At 43.9% G+C, this 24,911-nt stretch overlaps 1 protein-coding gene and 1 long non-coding RNA gene across 3 annotated transcripts; both read right to left on the reverse strand.

Annotated features, from left to right (window-relative positions):
* Positions 1–61: 61 nt before the first annotated feature.
* Positions 62–20,883, reverse strand: p4ha1 (procollagen-proline, 2-oxoglutarate 4-dioxygenase (proline 4-hydroxylase), alpha polypeptide I). Of its 2 annotated transcripts, none has more exons than XM_014178908.3 (15): positions 20,738–20,883; positions 18,710–18,816; positions 16,498–16,594; positions 15,787–15,938; positions 15,360–15,497; positions 10,266–10,514; positions 9,936–10,147; positions 7,901–8,077; positions 5,683–5,753; positions 4,066–4,165; positions 3,022–3,075; positions 2,771–2,836; positions 2,509–2,577; positions 2,273–2,369; positions 62–2,059 (listed from the first exon to the last, which is right to left on the reverse strand). In XM_014178908.3, the coding sequence occupies exons 2-15, from the start codon at positions 18,792–18,794 to the stop codon at positions 1,989–1,991; spliced, it is 1,638 nt and encodes a 545-aa protein (XP_014034383.1). In that variant the 5' UTR covers positions 18,795–18,816; positions 20,738–20,883; the 3' UTR covers positions 62–1,988.
* Positions 20,884–21,609: 726 nt separating this feature from the next.
* LOC145865523 (uncharacterized) lies at positions 21,610–24,071 on the reverse strand. Its single transcript, XR_014383020.1, has 2 exons — positions 21,999–24,071; positions 21,610–21,873 (listed from the first exon to the last, which is right to left on the reverse strand). It is a non-coding gene; the product is annotated as an uncharacterized LOC145865523 (long non-coding RNA).
* Between the last annotated feature and the right edge of the window lie 840 nt (positions 24,072–24,911).

A 24,911-nucleotide genomic window follows, 5' to 3' on the forward strand; every position in this document is an offset into this window, starting at 1 on the left:
CAATCAATTATGCGTCTGGTCTGGACAAATAATGTAAAACACTGACTCACTCCAGACTGAATTCTTTACTTAATGTAATATTTATTTCTGTAGAAAACATTAATTTCACATGTACAACACATATCCCCACACATCCCATCGTTATTACAATTCAAAATAAAAAGAAGGCCTGCATCTGGGAGGATATACATGTAACCATGTTGCTTCTGTCCCTCTCCTTGCCCCCCAACCCGGGCTCGAACCAGGGACCCTCTGAACAAATCAGCAACTGCCTCTCATGAGGTATCGTTATTCCCAGGGTCAGCATAGGCTTAAACTGTGGAGTGGAGGAACCAGGTTTGGAGTGATACACATAAGAAATATTTCTTAGCGATTCTTAGCATCATATTTCATTCAGTCATTTTAGGGATCAAATCCTATTATCATCAAACCCAATGAAACATCAGTTGATCAGGTACGAGCTTTGCTTCGGTAACATAGAACGGGGGCAGTCAGCACTTATAGGCGCACCTGCATTTAGTTGACTGTATTTCAGGGGGGGGGGGGGCAGAAAAACTAAGAGATATCGTGTACCTTTGGCTTTAAAAGTCAGTGTTTATCTGTGCAGCAGATGCAGTAGTGTTTGTCGTGGAGTGAATGACCTCAGGGCTGAAATGGCCCCGCGGCAGACATGGCCTTGGTAGAGAAGAGGGGTGTAAGGGAGAGAGAGAAGGAAAAGAGGGGGGGGGGGGGCTGGCACAGCTCCTCTGTCAATATATCACAGTGAATCAGTGATAATCACTTGTCATAAGCACTGTTCAGAGAACTTCCCTTAGTCCGATAGTAACCCCAGACCCTGTGCATAGTGCACTATACAAAACTCGATCAACAATGTAAAGAACGGATTCTGAGAACGGTCACATTATAACAAGTCTTTGCAGTTACATTGGTAATCCCCTGCCTTAACGCATCAGGTTGCACCACACTGTTTCATACGCGTACACAACTAGAACGGCCAATATTTAGAGCCTTGGCCTAATGACTAACCCTGATTGTCATAGCGCAACCAACCAATAAACCTCCATCCTTCTAGCCCCGTGTATGCCCTGCGGGTCAGGCCAAGATGGGTCAAGTGGCTTAAATCCCACCCTGATTACAGGGCCAAAAAGGAGGCTTGATATAATGCGGGGGTCATCTGATTCTAACCTGTTGATAGAGAGGGAGAGGAGGGGAAAGGGGGACATCGTGGGAGAGTCTGACAGTGCCTTTATGACTGGTCTCGTCCCTCTGTGTGCTGGGTCACAGTGGGTGAGGAGAGGATTGGAGTGATGGTAAGGAAAAGAGAAGTGCACATGAAAATATGTCACGTGTAGGAAGTTGATTGCTCTAGGTCAGTGTTTTCCCAACTCCGATCCTCCGGTCCTCTGAACAGTACACCATTTCGTTGGCGTTCTGGACAAACACACCTCATTCAACTTATCAAGGGCTTGATGATGAGTTGACAAGTTGAATCAGTTGTGCTTGTCTGGGGCCTACAATACAAATGTGTACTGTTGAGTTATTCAAGGACCAGAGTTGGGAAACGCTGAACTAGTTAATTGAGTATCTTGTCGATAGTATCAACATAAAAGTCCATGTTAAGGGTGAGAGTTAAATAAAAGTTCCCCAGGTTTTAAGACAGCTGTGCAATCTGAGTGTGCAAAACCCATCAACAGAGAAGGCACAGACTGGGACTGGTGAACCCCACACACACACGTTCACACACACGCACACATACACACCTCAGATAAAAATTAAATGTGACAGATCACATGAGCAGCCAGAGCCTCAGACAACAACTGAGTGAACGCTGAGTTTGGAGAGAAGGAAGGAGAAGAAGAGGGTGGAGAGGTCAGAGGGCACTTCCCCCCCCCCCCCAGCGTCCACAGAGCCGAGAGTCAGGTGGGTCCAGGAGGAGGGATTGGAAGAGGAAGACGAGGATTAGGAGGAAGGTGTTTTATTCCTTGTGATCAGTCAGACTCGTCCAGAGTGCAACGTCTTCTGAACTCTTGGCCTCGCTCGTGAATCCACTTGTTAGACACTGGAGAGAGAAGATGAAAACTAAGCCAGGTGGACATATAAACACAGACATCAAAAAACATGACGTAGGAAAAAGGACCCACTGCTAACTGCTGCAGCAAACAGTTCGCCGACCGGACACAAGGTTATTTCTGCCCTCAGGCAGACCTGAAGTTCTCAGGGTGTAGGTAATATGGCAGTATTAAAGGATGTAATGAGAGACAGGTTGGCTCACCCCACTTGTTGCCCACTAGGACGGGGCAAGCTGCGTGCCGCGTGCTGTAGTCACCCTCCCCGCTGGGAAACAGGTTATACCAGAACACCGCACTTCCCTGAAAACAACAGTTTACATATACACACATTAAAGACACTGTTCCTGATTCAGCGTTCAAATATCATCAAAGGAAAGAAGTCCTTCGCACACTTAACAGGAAAAGAATGCGATGTGAACGCCACAATTGCACGTTTCACCTTTTTGGGCCACACTGCAGCTCCCACATCTGTAAAGACAGTGGCGCCCCCTGATGGCACGTCACTCATCTGCAACAGAGAAGAGAGCGTCCTCAAGCAATCGGTCATACGTACCACTCTAATAGGAGAGATTTTTCCAGTTCAACGTAATTAAACCCCATTGCTGTTTCATGGAATCTTGGAAATTAGATTGATTTACACATGGGTAAATGGAAGATCGAAAGACCTGAAATAGTGAATTGTATAAAGCAGAGATACTAACGTAAATTAGCCAGGTGGCGATGCGGTTCCCAGTGCCCAGCTCTTTAAACGCATCTGGTTCATCTTTCTGCAAAGACAGAGAACATACACAAAGGGTCTAAGGTTAAATAACGCTCAAGGCAAAAACCCCACCCAGATATGAACCCACTAACAGCAGTAGACAAGTGTGCCAGCCATCAACAGTCACCCACTGACTCTCGGTCATGCACGTCATATTTCCCTGACCAGAATAGAAAGAGAAGCCTTGTTTACCCGCCCAAAGTCAAAGTGGGGCTCGTATTGCCCGCCCACGCCGTAATTTGCCACCTGGGGAGAGAGGAAAAGAGGATATAAACAGTGACAGATGCTGTGTTGTCGTTAGAGACACTCGTCTACAGTACTGTAGAATGACCTTTCCTTCCGCTTTACCTTCACAGTACAAACACTAGTCTATCATTGGCTCTTCCTAAGTAGCAAACAGCAGTAAAGTTCATTCCTCATCGATCAATTAAATGTATTTATAAAGCCCTTTTTACATCAGTAGATGTCACAAAGTGCTATACAGAAAACTGGCCTAAATCCCCAAACAGCAAGCACTGCAAATGTAGTCACTGCATGGAATACATTTTTCACCCTGTTGCTATAATAGACATATACACCGAATATGCAGAACATTAGGGACACCTTCCTAATATTGAGGTCCCCCCCCCCCCCCCTTTTGCCCTCAGAACAGCCTCAATTCGTCTGGGCATGGACTCTACAAGTTGTCGAAAGCGTCGCACACAGATGCTGGCCCATGTTGACTCCAATCCTTCCCACAATTGTGTCAAGTTGTCTGGATGTCCTTTGGGGGGTGGACCATTCTTGATACACACGGGAAACTGTTGAGCGCGAAAAACCCAGCAGCATCACAGTTCTTGACACAAACCAGTGCGCCTGGCACCTACTACCATACCCTGTTCAAAGGCACTTAAAATCTTTTGTCTTGCACATTCACCCTCTGAATGACACACATACACAATCCATGTCTCAATTGTCTCGACACAAAATTCCTTCTTTAACCTGCCTCCTCCCCTTCATCTACACTGATTAAAGTGGATTTAACAAGTGACACACAGTACATAAGGGATTCATATCTTTCACCTGGATTCACCTGACCAGCCGACGTCATGGAAAGAGCAGGTGTTCTTAATGTTTCGTATACTCAGTGCATGTTCAAATCATTGGTTGCTAAACCCTATAGGTGTACTGTGAGAGTATCCACTCCTGCCAGTCCTACCAAACTCCCTCAGCCAACCGGATCTTCTGTTGTGTTACCTGCAGCTCCTCCGCTGTCTTGACATTCAGGCCGGTGATATCCTCAATGCGCTGGTTTATCTTGTCCACTACTGGATCCTCATAGGCGGTTAGCCACGCACTGTGATGAGAGACGGAGAGTTTCTGAGTTGGAAAATACACCTTGATTCATGATCAATTGCAGCCAGGCAGCTGACTAATGTTATTACAGATGAGCATGGGCTGCATGCGTTAGTACTGTACGCTAGAAGGGTGTAGGAGAAGGAAACAGGCTGGTTGGGACAGAATGCTTCAAGGGAACCCCATATTTATCCACAAGTCTCAAAGCAAAATGTTTTTTGAGACCCCCCCATTTCTCCTTTTGATATGCTTCTATTTGAAGAATCCCCTTAGTTAATGAAAACTTGAACTGTTTCTCACCAAGGAAGACGGGGCAGAGTAACCATTTGGGGTTATTCATTTAACAACAGACCCCAGTCCTTCTGTCCCTCTACGTAAAAGATCTATAAACTGGATTAGAAAGGTATGGGAGTAACAGAAGATGCTGTTAAGTATCCGCGGCAGCAGAATAGACTGGGCAGACTAAGATCTCATCCTTCCATTGGATAGGAGCCACACCTCACTCGGCCCCCTCGAGGGGTCGAACCACGCCGAGTCAGACAAAGCCCCAGTCTCAGGCCTTGTGTTTACACACACCATCATTTAACGGGAGTGCCTGTGTGTGTCCTATGTGCATCCAGCTAATTAGCATAGCCTGTGCATGTTATATAGATGAATAAGACATCCCTTGAAGTGGCTCAATCTAGTCATACATACTGAAGTAGAAATGTGTGTGTGTGTGTGTGTTGAATTATTCTGGGCTGTTTTTGATGTGCTGTTATTAGGAGAGTACGGCCAGAATTCTGTCTCAAATCCTCAGATATAAATGTGCCATCAGCTGCTATATCGGCTGTACCGTTACAAATATGTTTTCTGTATCAGAGTGGTTAATTAAACCATTTATCTAACAAAAATACAAAATGTACAGCCTAACTAAGAACCCGGATAACTAATGGCCCTAAGATAATTCATTAAAACGTTGCATATTTAATGAGCAAAACACTTCATGTATTTAACTCATTTAGGTGAATGGGCTCAAAGGTCATAATGAAAGTATAATCTGGGGTACCAGACTTGAGGAAAAGAACGGGGTCACCACCATGTTTCCATTTGCTCATCTCAGCTCAATCTATCTGCACCAGGGGGCGCTCTATAACCGCTCCACATTAAACAGGCTTGAAGGGAGCCAAGAGGCCAGCAGCCGCCTTCCTGTAAGAGGAATTCAAGTTTGACTTCCACCCACACGCTGAAATAACATTCTGTAAGATACACCAGAGCCTGCACGAAGATAACCGAAAAAGTCCTTGTGTTTTCAAAGAAAAAGAGCAGATAAAACTACCTTGGCTTGTCATGCTGATAATGTCAATCATCTGATGGGCTGAAGAGGAGAGGAAGGGATCTGATTGTATAGGTCAGGGGGAGGGAGGGAGGTGTATCCGTAAGCAAAGGTCCACAAAGGGGTGAGGGGGAGGGATGAGCAGCGTGAAAGGGCAGACAGGGCCTCATGCAGGCCCCTCCCCTTCACCTTTGACCCCTTACCTCTTGGAGACTCTGTAATGGGCCGTGGTGAGTTTCCCTGTTTGAGGGTCATGCACGGTGGCGCGCCTTAGCTAGCTCCCGGACGGTTCACATTATAGTCACAGATCACAGGACAGACACACAGAGAGGAAGAGGAGAGCCAGAGAAATAGAAAGAGAGAGAGACAGAGAGAGAGACGGTCACTGAATGATCAAGCAACTGTATGAGAGTCAGACTGATGCCAGGCCAGGGCAACCGAACCATGCTGTCTAAAACCATTGCAGCAAACGACTTGCTGAGCTTGCACTCAGGTAATGGCTAGTAATGGCCACTGTCAAACTTAATTGAGAGGCTACAAAAGAAGATGAGATATTAGACTGCCCCTGTCGCACCCCGACTACTGTTAACGGAGTCAGATAACAAGCAGATACTTGACTCCTCTTCCGCCCTCTTGTTATGATCAAAGCAGTGGCAGGACGTCTTGGCAAGAGCACGGGCCCAGAATTATACCTTCTTCAAAATCAACCTACCTTCCAATATACCCTAAATATCTACATTTCACAAAAAAGTGACTTGTCCAGGCAATAACAGCACAAGTTCCCCAAACATACAAACTATCAATTTACACTAGTCATTGTGTACAATCAGTTATAATCATTCTACGCTTAAGTCGTAGAGTTCACGACTAGCTGTTGTGCTTTTGCCAAGGTTCCTGCCCGAAGCGGAGGGGATGCGGGGTGCAGAGGGGTTTGGTGTACAGACAGAGGCACGGTTTGGGTTGCAGTGTTGTGCCCATCCCTGCCTGCTGGTCTTACCTCTTGCTGATGCGATAGTGGGCGGTCTCCAGCACACCAGTAATGGGGTTGGAGATGGTGGCCCGGCGCAGCTGTGGAGCCAACAGCCAACCGGCCGAGAGGACACGGGTTACAGGGACAATCCCTGTTACACACTGGCTGGCTGCTGGACCCACATACACTACTAGGCTACATTACGTCTGTGCTGTGTGTCCCTGCTGGGTTCCCTTACCCTCTCCAAGAGCTGAACCACAGCTTGAGTTATGGATCTCGATCATTGACATCAATACACGATTTATGCGAAAGTCAGATATGTGTTGATACGAAGCTATGATTTGGTTATGATCGTTTGAGGTGATGTTCATTGCCTAGTCAAAACTCCATTTTAGTTCTAACTGAGCTATCAAATACTACTGTATGAGCCAAACAAGTGGGATGTTGCTCTTATCCAGCCAGTGTGTAACAAATAAACAAAACACACACATTGTACACAGTCAGGTCCTCAGGCAGAGTGGGCATCCCCAGTGTTCTTATGGCAGCAATGGAACTTGCATATTACACACATTTTAACCAGTGGAAGCTGGTGAGAGGAGCTATAGGAAGACGGGCTCATTGTAAAGGCTGGAATAAAATAAATGGGACCGTATCCAACACATCAAACATATGGAAACCACGTTTGACTCCGTTCCATTTATTCCATCCAGTGCTGGAAAAAATACCCAATTTTCATACTAAAGGTAAAAATACCTTCATAGAAAATGACTCAAGTGAAAGCGAAAGTCACCCAGTAAAATTCTACTTGAGTAAATATACTTAAGTTTCAAAAGTAAATGTAATTACTAAAATATACTTAAGTTTCAAAAGTAAAAATTATTTCATATTCCTTATATAAAGCAAACAAGACAGCATCATTTTTTTTTAAATACTTTTTTTTTTACGGGTAGCCAGGGGAACTCTCCAACGGAGGCAGTAGGGATGTTATCTTGATAGGTGTGTGAATTAGGCCATTTTCCTATCCTGCTGAGCATTCAAAATTTAGTACTTTTGGGTGTCAGGGAAAATGTATGGAGTAAAAAGTACATCATTTTCCTTAGGAATGTAGTAAAGTAAAAGTAATCAAAAATATAAATAGTAAAGTACAGATACCAAAAAAACTATTTAAATAGTACTTTTGTTTTTACTTAAGTACTTTACACCACTGATTCCATCTCAGCCACAACAATGAGCCTGTCCTCCTATAGCACCCCCCACCAGCCTCCACTGATTTTAACGCCTACCACACTTAGGGTCGCAAAATCCCGGAGACTTTCCCCAAAACTCTCCTCCAAATGGGAATTCTGGAAAACCTTGGAATTTTGGGGGAAAACTGGAAAAATTACTGGAATTTCGCAACCCTTACCACACCCCAGACCTTGCCTTCCCCTGAGGGTGGACCTTGAACTCACCCTGGGTTTGGCCAGCTCTTTGACCTTCTCGATCTCGCTGTTGGAGAGGACGTCGTGGTAACGGATGATGCGTGGGCGGTCCCACTCGTCCTCCTGTTTGACGGGACCCAGCACGTACAGGGGGTGGCGGTTGTTGTCAGAGTAACGGCAGAACATACGACTCTGACGCCGCGGGGTCTGAGATGGGGGAAGGAGAGAGAGACCATTATCATATATAAATCACAGGAGGGTCACCCGAGGTCACAAACTTGCAGATCATTTGCTATGGTATCTGACCCAAACATTACGGGACATATATGGGACATTCTCACAGTTCTGGCCATTGCTATAGCTACTGGCTTAGAACCCATCAAGGCACGGTTCAACGAGTGCACACACACACACCCCCACACACTTGTTCATCCAGGCTTCCGCCTCGTTGCCAAACATAATGACTAGAGTAAACAGATCCATCTATGGACAGACAGACAGGCAGAAGCAGAGCCAGGGGGAGAAGCAGGGAGCGGTGTACGCAGCAGAGAGGACATAGAGAATCATTAAGGAGATTCACGCAGCAGAGAAAAGTGTGCCAAAAGATTCCTATTGTCCTGCCAAACATCGAACTGGTCTCTCTCGGATGAGCATAGGGCTTAGGAAATGCCCATCTATACTGAACAAAAAATATAAATGTAACATGCAACAATTTCAAGGATTTTACTGAGTTACAGTTCATATCAGGAAATCAGTCAATTTAAATAAATAAATTAGACTAATCTGTGGATTTCACATGACTGGGAATAGAGATTTGCATCGGTTGGTCACAGATACCTTAAAAAAAAGATAGGGGCGTGGACCAGAAAAAGTCAGTCTCTGGTGTGACCACCATTTGCCTCATGCAGTGCGACACATCTCCTTCGCACAGAGTTGATCAGGCTGTTGAACTGTGGAATGCTGTCCCACTCCTCTTCAATGGCTGTGCGAAGTTGATGGATATTGCCGTACTTGTCGATCCAGAGCATCCCAAACGTGCTCAATGGGTGACATGTCAGGTGAGTATGCAGGCCATGGAAGAACTGGGACAGGGATTGTGTACAGATCCTTGCGACATGGGGCTGTGCATTGTCATGCTGAAACATGAGGTGATGGCAGTGGATGATTGGCACGACATTCATCCGCTGCCGTCAGGATCGAGTCACGGTATCTCTGTGCATTCAAACTGACATCGATAACATGCAATTGTGATCGTTGTCCGTAGCTTATGCCTGCCCATACCATAACCCCACTGCCACCATGGGGCACTCTGTTCACAACGTTGACATCAGCAAACCGCTCGCCCACACAACGCCATACACGTGGTCTGCGGTTGTGAGGCCGGTTGGACGTAGTACCAAATTCTTTAAAACGACGCTGGAGAAATGAACATTTAATTTTCTGGCAACAGCTCTGGCGGACATTACTCCAGTCAGCATGCCAATCGCATGCTCCCTCACTTGAGAAATGTGTGGCATTGTGGCACATTTTAAAGTGGCCTTTTATTGTCCATAAGGTGCAGCTGCGTAATGATCATGCTGTTTAATTAGCTTCGTGATATGCCACACCTATTAGGTAGATGGATTATCTTGGCAAAGGAGAAATGCTCACTAACAGGGATGAAAAACACATTTGAACGCACAATTTGAGCGAAATAAGCTTTTTGTGCATATGGAACATTCCTGGGATATTTTATTTCAGCTCATGAAACACTTTACATTTATATTTTTGTTCAGTGTAATTCCATGATCAATATAGAGCCTTTCAAGACGAGTAGGACTTAAGCCATTTAAACATCAAAATACATAGCCATTAGAAGTTCTGCATGCAGAGTGTGTGTGTTAGTACCAGTGGAGGCTGGTGAGGGGAGGATGGCTCATAGTAATGGCTGGAAAGAAATTAATGGAGTAGTATCAAACACATGGAAGCCATGTGTCTGATATCTTTCCATTTATTCTATTCCAGCTACTACTAGGAGTCTGTCCTCCGATTTAAAGTGCCACCAGTGGTCAGTACAGCCTCTCACCATCTTGATGCCCTCGCCGCGACACAGCTGTTCGTACTTCCTCCTCTCAGGCAGGTAGTCTGCAGGTCTGCCCTTCTTCTCAGATGCCTCCCGCTTCTCCCTCTCTCTTTTCTCCTTCTCCTTCAGGCCCTCCTCTGCCTCCACCTTCTTCTGCTTGGCCAGCTGGTACTCAAAGTACTTCAGGTTGCCATTGGCTCGCTGGTGGGCAGAGTCTGAGGAACACAGCAGACACATTTACGACTGAAGATGAGAATCTACTCAGTATTGTCCTGTGCATTACAATGAAGACATGAAACGCATATGAAACACATATCACAAATATCCACTCACCCAATTTCAGCAGTCTCTTGGTGTAGTCCAGGGCCCTCTCTAGCTCCCCCTGCTGGTAGATGGAGTAGCTGAGGTAGTCCAGGATGGTCACCATGTCCACGCTGGACTCCTCTCCCCCGTCCAGCTGTTTCAGGGCCTGCTCCATCCACAGCTCCGTGTGGTAGTAGTCTGCATCAGAGTAGGCAATCTTCCCCAGCTCAAAGCAGTCCTCCACCGTCATAGGGCTCATAGTGACATCCGTATTGGTTCCTGTGTGTAGACGTGAGTGAGTGACACACACGCATCAGACACACACATAGACTCATCTCATCACCATAAAAATTCCATCTTGGCAGCATTTGCATACAGTGCATTTCCATGGCATTACATGGGATTTCAAGACTTCATGTGGACTAAATGGGGCTTTCAACTGCATGTTGTGAGCCCTGTGCAGGGTTTCCCGTAACAGAAGCAGGAGCAGCAATCACTGAAGCTATAACAGAACGTCCGCCGGCAACACGCCCATGGCTAATCCACTCCTGGTATGCAGCTCCCTCCACATGCCTTTCCCTGCCTGCCCCTCACCCCCCTCACCAGGAAACTCCCTCATGGAGATGTTATGCGTTTCCAGCCAGTAGGTGCCTAAATGACTATTGCCTCATAGCACTCACATCTATAGCCATGAAATGCTTTGAAAGGCTGGTCATGCCTCACATCAACACCATCATCCCAGACACCTTAGACCCACTCCAATTCGCATACCGCCCCAACAGATCCACAGATAGTGCAATAGAGATTGCGCTCCACACTGCCCTGACTCACCTGGACAAAAGGAATACCCAAGGTAAGAATGCTGTTCATTGATTACTGCTCGCATTTAACACCATAGTCCCCATCCAAGCTCATCACCAAGCTCAGGTGACACCTCCCTGGACACTCCCTCTGCAACTGGATCCTGAACTTCCTGAGGGCCGCCCCCAGGTGGCGAGGGTGGTCAACAACACATCCCCATGCTGACCATCACTGCCTGATTGCCTGCATCCGCTATGGGTCCGTGGTCAAACGACCACCCCTCATCACTGTCAAACACTCCCTAAAACACTTCTGCGAGAAGGCCTTTCTAATCGACCTGGCCCGGGTATCCTGGAAGGATATTCACCTCATTCCGTCAGTAGAGGATGCCTGGTTGCTCTTCAAAAGTGCTTTCTTCTCCATCTTAAATAAGCATGCCCCTTTGAAAAAATGTAGAACTAAGAACAGATATAGCCCTTGGTTCACTCCAGACCTGACTGCCCTCGACCAGCACAAAAACATCCTGTGGTGGACTGCACTAGCATCGAATAGTCCCCGCGATGCGATATGCAACTTTTCAGGGAAGTCAGGAACCAATACACGTAGTCAGTCAGGAAAGCAAAGACTAGCTTTTTCAAACAGAAATTTGCATCCTGTAGCTCTAACTCCAAAAAGTTCTGGAACACTGTAAAGTCCATGGAGAATAAGAGCACCTCCTCCCAGCTGCACCGAGGCTAGGTAACACTGTCACCACCGATAAATCCACAATAATCGAGAATTTCAATAAGCATTTCTCTACGGCTGGCCATGCTTTCTGCCTGGCCACCCCAACCCCGGCCAACAGCGCCGCAGCCGCCGCAGCTACTTGCCCAAGCCTCCCCAGCTTCTCCTTCACCCAAATCCAGATAGCAGACATCCTGAAAGAGCTGCAAAACCTGGACCTGTACAAATCAGCTGGGCTAGACAATCTGGACCCTCTCTTTCTAAAATTATCCACCACCATTGTTGCAACCCCTATTACCAGCCTGTTCAACCTCTCTTTCGTATCTTCCGAGATCCCTAAAGATTGGAAAGCTGCCGCGGTCATCCCCTGACACTCTAGACCCAAACTATTATGGACCGATATCCATCCTGCCCTGCCTTTCTAAAGCCAAGTCAACAAACAGATCACTGACCATTTCGAATCCCACCGTACCTTCTCCGCTGTGCAATCCGGTTTCCGAGCTGGTCACGGGTGCACCTCGACCACACTCAAGGTACTAAACGATATCATAACCGCCATCGATAAAAGACAGTACTGTGCAGCCGTCTTCATCGACCTGGCCAAGGCTTTCGACTCTGTCAATCACCGTATTGTTATTGGTAGACTCAATAGCCTTGGTTTCTCAAATGACTGCCTCGCCTGGTTCACCAACTACTTCTCAGACAGAGTTCAGTGTGTCAAATCGGAGGGCCAGTTGTCCGGACCTCTGGCAGTCTCTATGGGGGTACCACAATTGTTGAGGTTCAATTCTTGAGCCGACTCTTTTCTCTGTATATATCAACGATGTCGCTCTTGCTGCGGGTGATTATTTGATCCACCTCTACGCAGACGACACCATTCTGTATACATCTGCCCCCTCCTTGGACACTGTGTTAACTAACGAGCTTCAGTGCCATACAACACTCCTCCGTGGTCTCCAACAGCTCTTAAACGCTAGTAAAACCAAATGCATGCTTTTCAACCGTTCGCTGCCCACACCCGCCTGCCCGACTAGCATCACTACTCTGGACGGTTCTAACTTAGAATATGTGGACAACTACAAATAGCTAGGTGTCTGGCTAGACTCTCCTTCCAGACTCATATTAAACATCTCCAACACAAAATTAAATCTAGAATCGGCTTCCTATTTCGCAACAAAGCCTCCTTCACTCACGCCGCCAAACATACCCTCGTAAAACTGACTATCCTACCGATCCTCGACTTCGGCGATGTAATTTACAAAATAGCTTCCAATACTCTACTCAGCAAACTGGATGCAGTCTATCACAGTGCCATCCGTTTTGTTACCAAAGCCCCTTATACCACCCACCACTGCGACCTGTATGCTCTAGTCGGCTGGCCCTCGCTACATATTCATCGCCAGGCCCACTGGCTCCAGGTCATCTATAAGTCGATGCTAGGTAAAGCTACGCCTTATCTCAGCTCACTGGTCACGATAACAACACCCACCCATAGCACATGCTCTAGCAGGTATCTTTCACTGGCCATCCCCAAAGCCAACACATCCTTTGGCCGCCTTTCCTTCCAGTTCTCTGCTGCCAATGACTGGAACGAATTTCAAAAAAAAAAAAGATTACACATTTTAAAAACTGAAAAAAAAAACTATAAAAAAATGTTAAACTGAAAAAAACTATTTCAAAAAAATAAAAAAATATCGCTGAAGCTGGAGACTTATATTTCCCTCACTAACTTTAAACATCAACTATCTGAGCAGCTCACCGATCACTGCAGCTGTACATAGCCCATCTGTAAATAGTCCACCCAATCTACCTACATCATCCCCATATTGTTTTTATTTACTTTTCTGCTCTTTTGCACACCAGTATTTCTACTTGCACATCATCATCTGCTCATCTATTACTCCAGTGTTAATTTGCTAAAATGTAACTACTTCGCTACTATGGCCTATTTATTGCCTTACCTCCTCACACGATTTGCACACACTGTATATAGACTTTCTTTTTTTCTATTGTGTTATTGACTGTACGCTTGTTTATTCCATGTGTAACTCTGGGTTGTTGTTTGTGTCGCACTGCTTTGCTTTATCTTGGCCAGGTCGCAGTTGTAAATGAGAACTTGTTCTCAACTAGCTTACCTGGTTAAATAAAGGTGAAAAAAAAAAAAAATATATATATATATATATATATATATATATATATATATATATATATATATATATATATATATATATATATATATATATATATAAATAATCAACACGTGGGCCCCTCAGGGGTGTGTGCTTAGTCCCTTCCTGAAATCAGTGTTCACCCACGAATGTGTGGCCTAACACAACTCCAACATCATCATCAAGTTTGCCGACCCGCCGGTGGTAGGTCTGATCACCAACGACGAGGCAGCCTGCTAGAGCTTGGAGCTTGCAACACCAGGGTTGTGGATTCGATTCCCACAGAGGACCAGTACGAGAGAATAAAGTATGAAATGTATGCAATCACTACTGTGAGTCGCTCTGGATTAAAGGGTCTGCTAAATGACTAACATATAAATGTATAGGGAGGTGGTCAGAGACCTGGCAGTGTGGTGCCAGCACAACAACCTCTCCCTCAACGTCAGCAAGACAAAGGAGCTGATCGTGGACAACATGAAATGGAGGGGCGAGCACACCCCCATCCACATTGACGGGGCTGTAGTGGAGCAGGTCGAGAGCCTCAAGTTCCTCGGTGTCCACATCACTAAGGAATTAACATGGTCTACACACACACCCCCTAACAGTTGTGAAGAGGGCACGACAGCACCTGTTCCTCCTCAGGAAGCTGAAAAGATTAGGCATGGGCCCTCAGATCCTCAAAACGTTCTACAGCTGCACCATTGAGAGCATCTTGTCTGGCTGCATCACCACAAGGTACGGCAACTGCAAGGCACACGCCACTACAGAGCGTGGTTAGTATGGCCGAGTACATCACTGGGGCCGAGCTCCCTGCCATCCAGGACCTCTATACCGGGAGGTGTCAGAGGAAGGCCCAACGAATTGTCAAAGACTCCAACCACCCAAGCCATAGACTGTTCACTCTACTGCCGCACGGCAAGTCTGGAACCAACAGGACCATGAACAGCTTCTACCCCCAAGCCATAAGACTGCTAAATAGCTCATCAAATGGCTACCTGGAATACCCGCACTAACCCTTTTTTTTTGCACTAACTCTCTTGTACTGACAATGCACACACACTGGACTCTACCCACACACACTTACACTGATACCCCATCACACACTACATACGCCCACACATACATACTGACGCCACACACACTTTCCCACACGCTGCTGCTACTGTCTATTATCTATCATGTTGCCTAGTCACTTTACCCCTACCTATATGTACCTGGTACCCCCTGTAGATAACCATGTTATTTTTACTCCTTAAATCACTGTGTATTTATTCCTCGTGTCACTATTTCTATTTGATCACTAAATCTGCATTGCTGGAAAAGGACCCATAAGTAAGTATTTCACTGTTAATCTATACCTGTTGTTCACAAAGCATGTGACGCATAGATTTAAAGCCCCTAGCCTCTACCTCCCTGACCCATCACCCCTCACCAGGCAGCTCTCCCGTGGAGATGGTTTGCGTGTCCAGTCGGTAGGTGTCCTGCAGCCTCATCAGGGCCTTGGCTGCCCCCGTCTGGTCATCATCATTGGGGAAGTACTGTCTCTGGATGGTCAGGTTAGAGATAAACCCTGGAGTATGGGAAGGAAAGATTGCTAAGAAGCTCAATTCTATTATACGAGATCTTCCCTCAAGGTGGTACAGATGCTAAAAGATGCTTGGAGAACAATCTTGTTCCTCTCTGAGTGGAAAAAGACCCTGTTCCATCACTTTAGTGAAAAAAAATGCTACCGATTAAAAAAAATAAAAAAATAAAAAAATGTCAATTAGCACTTAGCAATAATTTGGAAGGATGAATATTTATGTGGTAATAGAGCATGTATACAGTCGTTATAATAAAGGCCCATGAGTAACCCTGACCATCAGACATGTCCTTGAGGACCAGGCTCTCCAGCTCTCCCCACTCTGTGTTGAGTCTCTTCATCAGCTTGAAGGCGTTGACTGGGTGGCCCAGGAAGCCCTCTGGGTCCTGAGTGGCCGTGGCCGACAACACGTCCAGCTTCTGAGCCCACCTGGACACGTCGCGGAAAGGGAAAACACATTCAGTATACGGCTCCTAGAAGCAAACAGTGATTCCTTGTCTGATGCATTTCTACATATGACACACATACATCAACAACGTATTCATGTACTCCCTCTACAGACAAACATGCTCGCACGCCTGTCCCTCAGCACCATTGAAAAGCAATAGATAAAGAGATCAGTTGCCTCATGTCCTGGACTTGACACACCCGGTTGGTTCATTGACGGTGTCTCTTTATAGTAACACAATAAGCGGAGAGGAAAACTAGGTGTCTTGTTAGCCGGGTCCATTGTAAGTGATATGACACCCTCAGCAATATGATACCCACCGAGGGTGTTGTTGTACAGGTGACATTGTGAAGAAGGATATGGAAAATGATTCTCTTTGATAGTATTTATACCATTGTGTGTATGCCTTGTGGGAGAGAGTAAAGTGAGCAAGTACGAGAGAGTAGCTATCTGGGCATTTGAGAGTGAGTGACAAAGATAGCGAGATAGGGCTAGAGAGATAAAGCGACTGGGGGGGGGGGGGGGGGTCTCTCCTCTCACTTTTTGACTTGCTCCAGCTTGCTCTCCTCTGCTCTGATGTAATCCTTCAGAGAGGTGACCAGGTCCTTTTCTGTGTACAGCAGATCTGTCATCTGACCTGGGGAACACAGTGAAACACGGGGTCAAAGGTTGTATAAATGTTGAATACATAGAAGAGCTATACATGTTTGTAATGCTTATGTCTGTGATAAACACATTTCTCCCCCTAGGGTTAAGGTTTGTGACCAAGACAGGATGGTAGTGATTGAGGTAATTTCCATGTAAAAACACCCATGAGCCCCAACGTGAAGATTATAGGAGCATATCAAACTGGGTGTCAAATAAAAGCTAAGAGTCTATATTTTTGTGGAATTAAGGCATGTATACATTTTTCAACCATTTTCATTGAAAAAGGCGTGTTAGAAAACATCTCCCATAAAAAGTCTTCAGAGGTATTATAAACACGTCAAAACACAGTAGCGTTGTAGTGAAGACCCCTGGCAACTAATATCAACACTTCTATTAAGCGTTGGAGAAATGTTTCTGCATTCTGTAAGTTTAAGAAACATTGCCTTGTGCCTTGAAATTCCATTACCAAAAACCCACATCTTTATATTGTCTAATTTCTCTCCCTCATGAGGGAGGATAATGAAAGTTCACAGAAGTAACAAGTAAAGGCAGACCTATCAATGAGTTATAGTGTTTATACTGATATCAATTTTGTTAATTAATGAAGTATTCATTTAATTATAATTTAGTTCATATTAATTAAGGGCTCCCTAGTGGCGCAGCAGTCTAAGGCACTGCATCTCAGTGCTAAAGGCGTCACTACAGACCCTGGTTCGATTCCTGGCTGTATCACAACCGGACGTGATTGGGAGTCCCACAGGGCGGCGCACAATTGGCCCAGCGTCGTCCGAGTTAGGGTTTGGCCGGGGTAGGCCGTCATTGTAAATAAGAATTTGTTCTTAACTGACTTGCCTAGTTAAATAAATAAAAACAATAAAGTGATTAAAACTCGAAATTCAGATCCCAAATCAGTAACTGAATTTCTGATATTGAATTGGCTACAATGGGAAATCATTCATCACAAACCACATATGGGTTCACAAGTTTGTACAGCACAGAACAGTAGAGTACAGTAAAGAAAAGTAGAGTATAGTTCAGTACAGTACACAGTAGAGCACACCAGCATTGAGTACACTATAATGCACTGTGTTGTACTGTAATGAACTATATTCTACTTTATTGTACAGTACTCTGCTGAGCTCTACTGTGCTGTAATTTGATGTCCAAACCTGTGAAACGTAGACATGGTTCAGATTTGGTCCAGTTCGGACCAACCAAATTTGGTCTTGTTTGATGGCAGAGCTCATTAAAATAATAGCCAGTGTGTAGAATAATATACAAATATGCAAAGTAGGATATTGCATATTTATACCTTTGTGTACCTATTTAGGATACATCACCATGAAGAGAATGGCATTCATTACCATAATAATGCATTTCTGTGCAGTACAGGTCAGGGACCCATGATGCAATTCTGTTAACGCAATTCTGTTACTGGGTGTAAAACCACTTCACTCACAGTAGTTCAATAACCAAAACAGATTATTTTAAAAAGTCTGTGTGTCATGTCCTAGATGACACCACATTCTTTCTGCAGACATCGTTAAATCTTAATTCGGAGCAGATAGTTTTTGGAAAGCGTGGACACGTAAAAAACAGAGGGAGATTTTACTGAAATTCTCTTACCAAACTTGCATCTGCACAGTTCTTCCAGTAAATGTGTTTTTATTTGAAACGTTTAGTGTAAATTCGAGAGCTTGTACGGTTCTATCTGCAAAAAGATGAGATAATTGGCCTTCAAGTCCCGAACTCTCATTGGTTTGAATGGTGTCAGCAATTTTTTTTATCTTGTATTCTTTTAAACTTAACATGAATTGGGGGTATTTAGAGTACTATATCGGTAGAGAACATTGAACAGAACAAGGCTGTGTCAATAACTACATTTTGACAACAATTCAGAAGGAACCTTATAGTCTCATGCTCTCCGATTGTTATAAGTAGTCCATGTGCAAAGAGCTGTATGGTTTGGTAAACTTTGAAATCAATGGGTTTTGTTTGGCATACACTTTACACCCCCGCCTGAACTTGGAATTGCCCTAAACCTACTAAATAAAGGGGTCTATAAAGGATTGTTCCTGGAAAATAGAAGGAGGGGGATATTTACCAATGGAGGTGAAGAAATCTTTGTCAGCGGAGGATGTGTAGAAGAGACAAGTCAACAACACACACCAGACACCCCTCGGCGCCATCTTTGCACTGCTGCACAGGGGTCTGTAAGAGACAGGTAGACAAGTTGTTAGTCTGTTACATATCATATTAATAGCTGTGAGATGTAAGGGCACTTGCATGTCTCAGCATGCTAACTGGCTGAGCAGAAGCTCCTATTAATTTGTTGCCTACACTGGGAGATGGTTTTGCCAGGCTTGCCTCCAGAACCCACCGAGTCTGCACGCACCCAGTGAATATGTAACCAATGCCAGCTCATGCCCCGGCGTGACCCACTCTGGTCCTTTCACTGCTCCCAGAAGGCCTTAGTTCTTTACACAATTACTACCGTGTAACTCGTGTTGCTCCAACAAAAAAACAAAAAAACACTTCGTAGACTCAAAGCGAGGATTTTCAATTACTTTTAGTCTATGAAAAAATGTGTTTTCATTTTACAGTGTCTATCTATAAAAAAAAAAAAAAAAACAGACTTGATACTCAGTTGTTGAGTCACACAGTGACCATTTGAGACAAAGAGGACAGTACTCCGTTTGACCAGAGGACATTTGAGGCTTTTAGGATGATGGAGTACACATGCCGGCCAGTGCAAGCAGCAACTGCATCCCAAGGAGCGCAAGGAGCAGAGGGGGGTCAAGGTGGGAGGGTAAGGCTTGATTTCCCACACACTGCACCACACCAGCCTTTTGGGAAGCCCAAGTATTTACGACGGGCAATCAAATACCCGGGAGAGAGCACAAGTTCACACAAAAGGCTGGAGTGCAGTAGGTACAGTACAGTAAATAAACAGGCCAATGGGCTTAATTTCCTTTCACGTTGGTCTGGATTTGATTTCTGATTGGTACTTCTAAAACAGAGGCCCAGGACAGATGACCCATCACTCATCCCTGTCTAGGGAAATGTAAAGTAGGTCTCATCACCAAATGGTCTGGAATGTGGGAGATGTGACTCTACAAGACTACCAACAGCTAGGCTACTTGGTTAAGAAAACTCGTGAGGACACGCAGAGGTGATGCGTCTGTAATCTGCTTTGTTCACTAAAACAGTTTAGAATTGTTCAATAACACAAGCTGACAGCCATGTTGTATACCAGCTGTCTTAACTGGTTGAAGAAAACTAATCCTGACGTATTCCAGCAGATGACTGGGAATGTTCGAGTCAATGAGTCATAAACTGGATGTATAGCCAGCCTAGGGTTGGAGAGGTTCAGGCTAGGGAGTGACATTCGGGGAGAGAAGACTGCCACGTTCATGCCCCTCCCCCATAGCTGGGATTTTGGGAGCTCCCTATCAAAAATAGATTTCCTAGAAGCCCTACCGCTAATAACTGAGTCTGACTGCAAATGAAAGATTGGTATATAAAAAGGGAAGTTACATTTGCTTGAGTTTCATTTTCCACATCTGGTATTTTTTATTATTCTGGCCCTGCAGTAGCTGACTAAACTCAATGAACTTCCTTGACAATGGAGATGAGTTCGGTCAGCTAACTTAACCCTGAAGCTATGTTTCTGAACGGTCTGCACGTAGGCAACTCTTCTCTTGAAATAGCAACATGTGTGCAATAACGTAGTAACCAATTGTTTCCAGCAACATGTTACTGTTACGTGTAGAATGGAGGGTAAAAAAAAACACATTGGAGATAGAAACATCGAGCTTAACTACGTTTTACTGCAGGTGCGACACAACTTTTTGATACCTTCACATTATTGTTGCTACTGTCCAGCAGGGCAAATCAAAACCAAGCCAGATATCAACACAGTATCAATAGCAAAAATCTAGCTACTGTGACTGACAAACATTTTTTTTCTCCAATGTGTTATTTCATAAAGGAATGCAGTGGACCAAAACGAATAGCTGTTTAGCCATTAAGTCCAGAGTGACTGAAGAAATGTCCAGACGTTTCCTCCAATAAATACTACAGTGAGTGATATCATGCAATAATTAAGAACATCAATGACATATTTTAGTACCTTTTTCGGCCCAGCACTGCGTTCGGAAGGTTAAATCCCCACGTCAATTGACACCGCTGTTTTCTCCAAATCCTCGGTATTTGAACTGACCTGCGGTGAGCTGGTAGGTTTACGTACCAGTAAATTTTTTTTAAAACCTTCCCTTTTCTCTTCAGTGACATTTTACAGGATGGTAAATGTCGCCACCTGGCGGCTGAATTTAAACAATGACTGAAATACAGTCGTGCTGTTTAAATGTACTGTAACTCAAAACTACTCCACTGTCTTCGTATTTACGGAGTATTATGGCCAAGCAAAAAGAAACAAATCAAATAAACTGCGATGAGTGGTGGTTCTTGGATACATTTTTCTTGCTTGGAGAGTACTTTTTAAAAAAGAGTGGTACAATTTCGAGTATAAGCAATATTTCGAGAATTAAGTCAAAATAAAATTTGGTGAATAAAGTGTCAATATTTAGAGAATAATATCTACATTTAATTTCGACAATAAATATAAAAAAATAAATAAAGTAGATATTTTCACAATAGTCGTAGTTACATTTCAAGATTAAAATTTGTATTTTTTTTATTAACCCTTGTGTGGTGTTCATGTTTTTGTTATTTACCCAATGTTCGCGGATCTGATGGATCCACAACATTGGGTTTTTAAAACAATACAGCCATAACAATTTATGTAAAAATACTTAAATGTTGACTTATACCAATTACAAGCAATATAGACAGCATGTTTGGTTAATATTTGACATTTACCTCTGCTAGGTCACATTTTTCAATAAAAGCACCATTTGTTTTTTGGGGGGTAAAAATCTATTATAATCAAGACATGGGTGGAATAAATCATGTTTATCTTGAAGAAATATAAATGAAACAAGGTTTTCATCACTATTGATGTTTATTGCTTTGAACTGAACACATTGGAAGGACAAATTTTACATACAGTATTTTATGGCAATGATAAATTAGCCCCATTGAACACAAATTAAGGCCGGTCTACACACCACATGAGGGACAGCGTTTTACTGTGTGTGTGTGTGTTGCAAATGTATTCCTTGCACTTGATGCATGTGTAATGTGTCTTCCTGTCCTTCTTGGGTCCACACACATCACAACGTTTCTTCTTGTTGCTACCGGCTGCATCTAGAATGAACACACTTAGTTCAGGAATTTTACTAAGATCTTACTCACTTACTCACATGTATCGTTACAGCAGGCCAAGGTAGGAGAGTCAGACACACACACGCAACAACATCACTCACACTTACTTCCGGTATTGGAGTTGAATCTGTGGATTCCCCATTGGATCTGAAAACACAAGCAAGGATAAGAACTCCAAAGTATGCATGTAAATGAGTTTGGTCCATCTCCTTCCATCTCTCTCCAAAAACACACCTTCCCTCCAAATTAGTGCAGATCAGAATGATTTTCTGGATGGTGTCAGGGATGAACAGTTCAAAGGAAGACTATGTCCTGCACATGAGTAACCGCCATCGTGTCGGCCCTGGTTGCATCCTTATCACATTGGCAGCCATGCAGGGTGGCTCATGCCTTGGCCAAGAAGACCATTCAATTTCACAATTTTTTGACATCCATATTTCTCCTCCTGCAGGCTGCTGATGAGCTGGTTGCTGACGGGCTGGCTGAGGTTCAATCTCATCCTTTTCTTCCAACTCACTGTCAGACTCCGAATTGACAGAGACCGGATCCTCATATTCTGAAAATTCTTTCAAAGTGGAAGACGCCTTCCGTTATTTTTGCCATACTGATTGATTGTGGTAAGGAGCCACACATGCAAAGCTATTTATTTGTTGTTTCCCTCCCCCAATTTGCACCTGGCTGGGGTAGAGTGAGGGAAAATACAGATTAGTTTTTTTACAATGTATCAAAATAATGTATTGTAATGACATCGTGCAGGTTCCCGCAAGACATTGTGTAATTTCACACCCTACAAAGAGTAAAGTGTGCGAAAAAAAAGTGGGAGACAGCACCAAGAACCTGTCCATCTCTCTGCCTATGTTGAAAACAGCAGGCCCAGGGAAGAGGAAGACAGAGTGAAAGCACACAGCAAACCTTTTTGTTTCATTTTTACTTGTTTTCACCATAACGCACACACTTTCCCACACTTATTACCCTTATGTAATACCACATATGTAATATAAATGTGTAGGGGGGTGCAAAGTGTGCACTCAATGAAAATATGTTCCTTTACATGTTCTTCACAGAAAATGAGCCAAGGCCAACGAGTCTCAGGTTGAAAAAATAATTCATTGCATTTTTCTTTTAGTAAACATTGAAAATGGGTCCCACAGACCCGAACACCACACAAGGGTTAAGCAGCTACTCTTCCTGGGGTCCAGCAACATTAAGGCAGTTATATACGTGTAACCCTCTCACCAGGCTCGAATATGACTCTCACAATATTAACTTATGCAGAGTATCTCAGCAGCATGGGATGTTAGGTGAGAAGGACATCTCCAATAAGAATTCCTATTGTAAACTATCTAGGGTTATGACAATAGGGTATTAACTTCAGATGAAATGATTATAGGTTTCTGTTATTGAATCAGGATAAACCATCCCATGCATTAAGTTAAATTTAAACAATCAATGACTCCACCAAGGCAATATACATAACGTTCCATATGTGTATTAAAACATTTTCAAACACAAATACATTTTCAGACACAACATCAAAAGAAATAAAAAATAATCCCCAATGAGTCGTGCACAACCCGTGTCCAAATTATTTCATGTTTGCTTAAATAAACCGTTGGCGCGCGTTGGAGCTCCAAAAAATGAAGACACCCAAAAATATCCTGAAGCACCTCACGTTGTGGTTACTCACTCCCTGGTAGATATTCCCTTAGCGAAGTATGGTAGTTCCATGCTGGTTTCCTCACAAAGTCCAAGGCAAGCACAGCTACCCATGCAGACAGTACTCCTTAGCCGTAACCGATATCCCATGGGAACACGAACTCGTTAAGCTGACCAAGCAATTATCTCTCGGTATCACTCGATGCTAGGCTAACCTCTAGGCTGGCAAATACCTCCACGACGAGACGGTAGTTTCAGTCTTTACTAAGTTTTAACAAAATTATAACAACTCTTTTATAAAATAAAACATGTATTTCCCTTCATGTCTTAGTAGGTATGAGTTTTGTTCTAGTTCTGTCGTCTTCTTTTATAATTTTTCTTTACCAACAGTCCTAAGGTAAAACGTCCATCCTTTCATCAACGTTTTTTTCCCTCTCTTTTTTCCCAGGCCTCCCGTTAACCAGGTCAACTCCCATTGGCCACAACTTAACAAGCAACCTTATTGGTCAAAACTTAAACTTCAAAGTAAAACAAACTATTCACTTATACATTAAATAAATATTTATTCAAAAAGAATAATGCATTATTAACAACATTACAGTTTAGGAGCAATTCAATCATCTTTTAAATATAATACCAATTAATTCTAACAAATAAACTCAATACCTGGTTCAAACAAGGGTATTACATACGATTAAAAATATTACATCACATTACATTTGATAGCACTTTTCACAACACATTGTGTTCCCTCAGGCTGCTACTCTACTACCACATATCTACAATACAAAATGCACGTGTACCTGTGTGTAGAGTGAGTGTCTTATGTATATGTGTAGGCGTGTGGTTCTGTGCCTGTGTATGTGTCTATAATGTGTATTTTTATCAGCTTTTTTAAATGTGATTCTACTGCTTACATCAGTTACCTGATGTGGAATAGAGTTCCATGTAGCCATGGCTCTATGTAGTACTGTGCACCTCCCATAGTCTGTTCTTGACTTGGGGATTGTAAAGAGACTTCTGGTGGCATGTCTTGTGGGGTATGCATCTGAGCTGTGTGCTTGTAGTTTAAACAGACACCTTGTGCATTCAGCATGTCAACCCTTCTTACAAAAACAAATAGTGATGAAGTCAATCTCTCCTCCACTTTAAGCCATGAGAGATGTAAATTGTATATTATTAATGTTAGCTCTCCGTGTACATTTAAGGGCCAGCCATGCTTCCCTGTTCTGAGCCAATTGTTATTTTCTGAGGTCCCTCTTTGTGGTACCTGACCACACGACTAAACAGTAGTCCAGATGCGACAAAACTAGCGCCTGGTTAAATGCACGTCTCTGTGTGTGTGTGTGTGTGTGTGTGTGTGT

The sequence above is a fragment of the Salmo salar genome, chromosome 28 (genome assembly GCF_965601325.2).
Source record: "Salmo salar chromosome 28, fSalSal1, whole genome shotgun sequence".
Classification (NCBI taxonomy): domain Eukaryota; kingdom Metazoa; phylum Chordata; class Actinopteri; order Salmoniformes; family Salmonidae; genus Salmo; species Salmo salar.

What these genes read in the sequence shown, in the direction of transcription:
- p4ha1 (XM_014178908.3), bottom strand. Translation starts at nt 18,794, where the DNA reads ATGGCGCCGAGGGGTGTCTGGTGTGTGTTGTTGACTTGTCTCTTCTAC. An exon ending in CAAGAGACTGCTGAAATTGG is followed by an intron (nt 10,148 to 10,265) that starts GTGAGTGGATAT and finishes TGTGTTCCTCAG; the next exon opens with ACTCTGCCCACCAGCGAGCC. An exon ending in AAGAGCTGGCCAAACCCAGG is followed by an intron (nt 5,754 to 7,900) that starts GTGAGTTCAAGG and finishes TCCGGGAGCTAG; the next exon opens with CTAAGGCGCGCCACCGTGCA.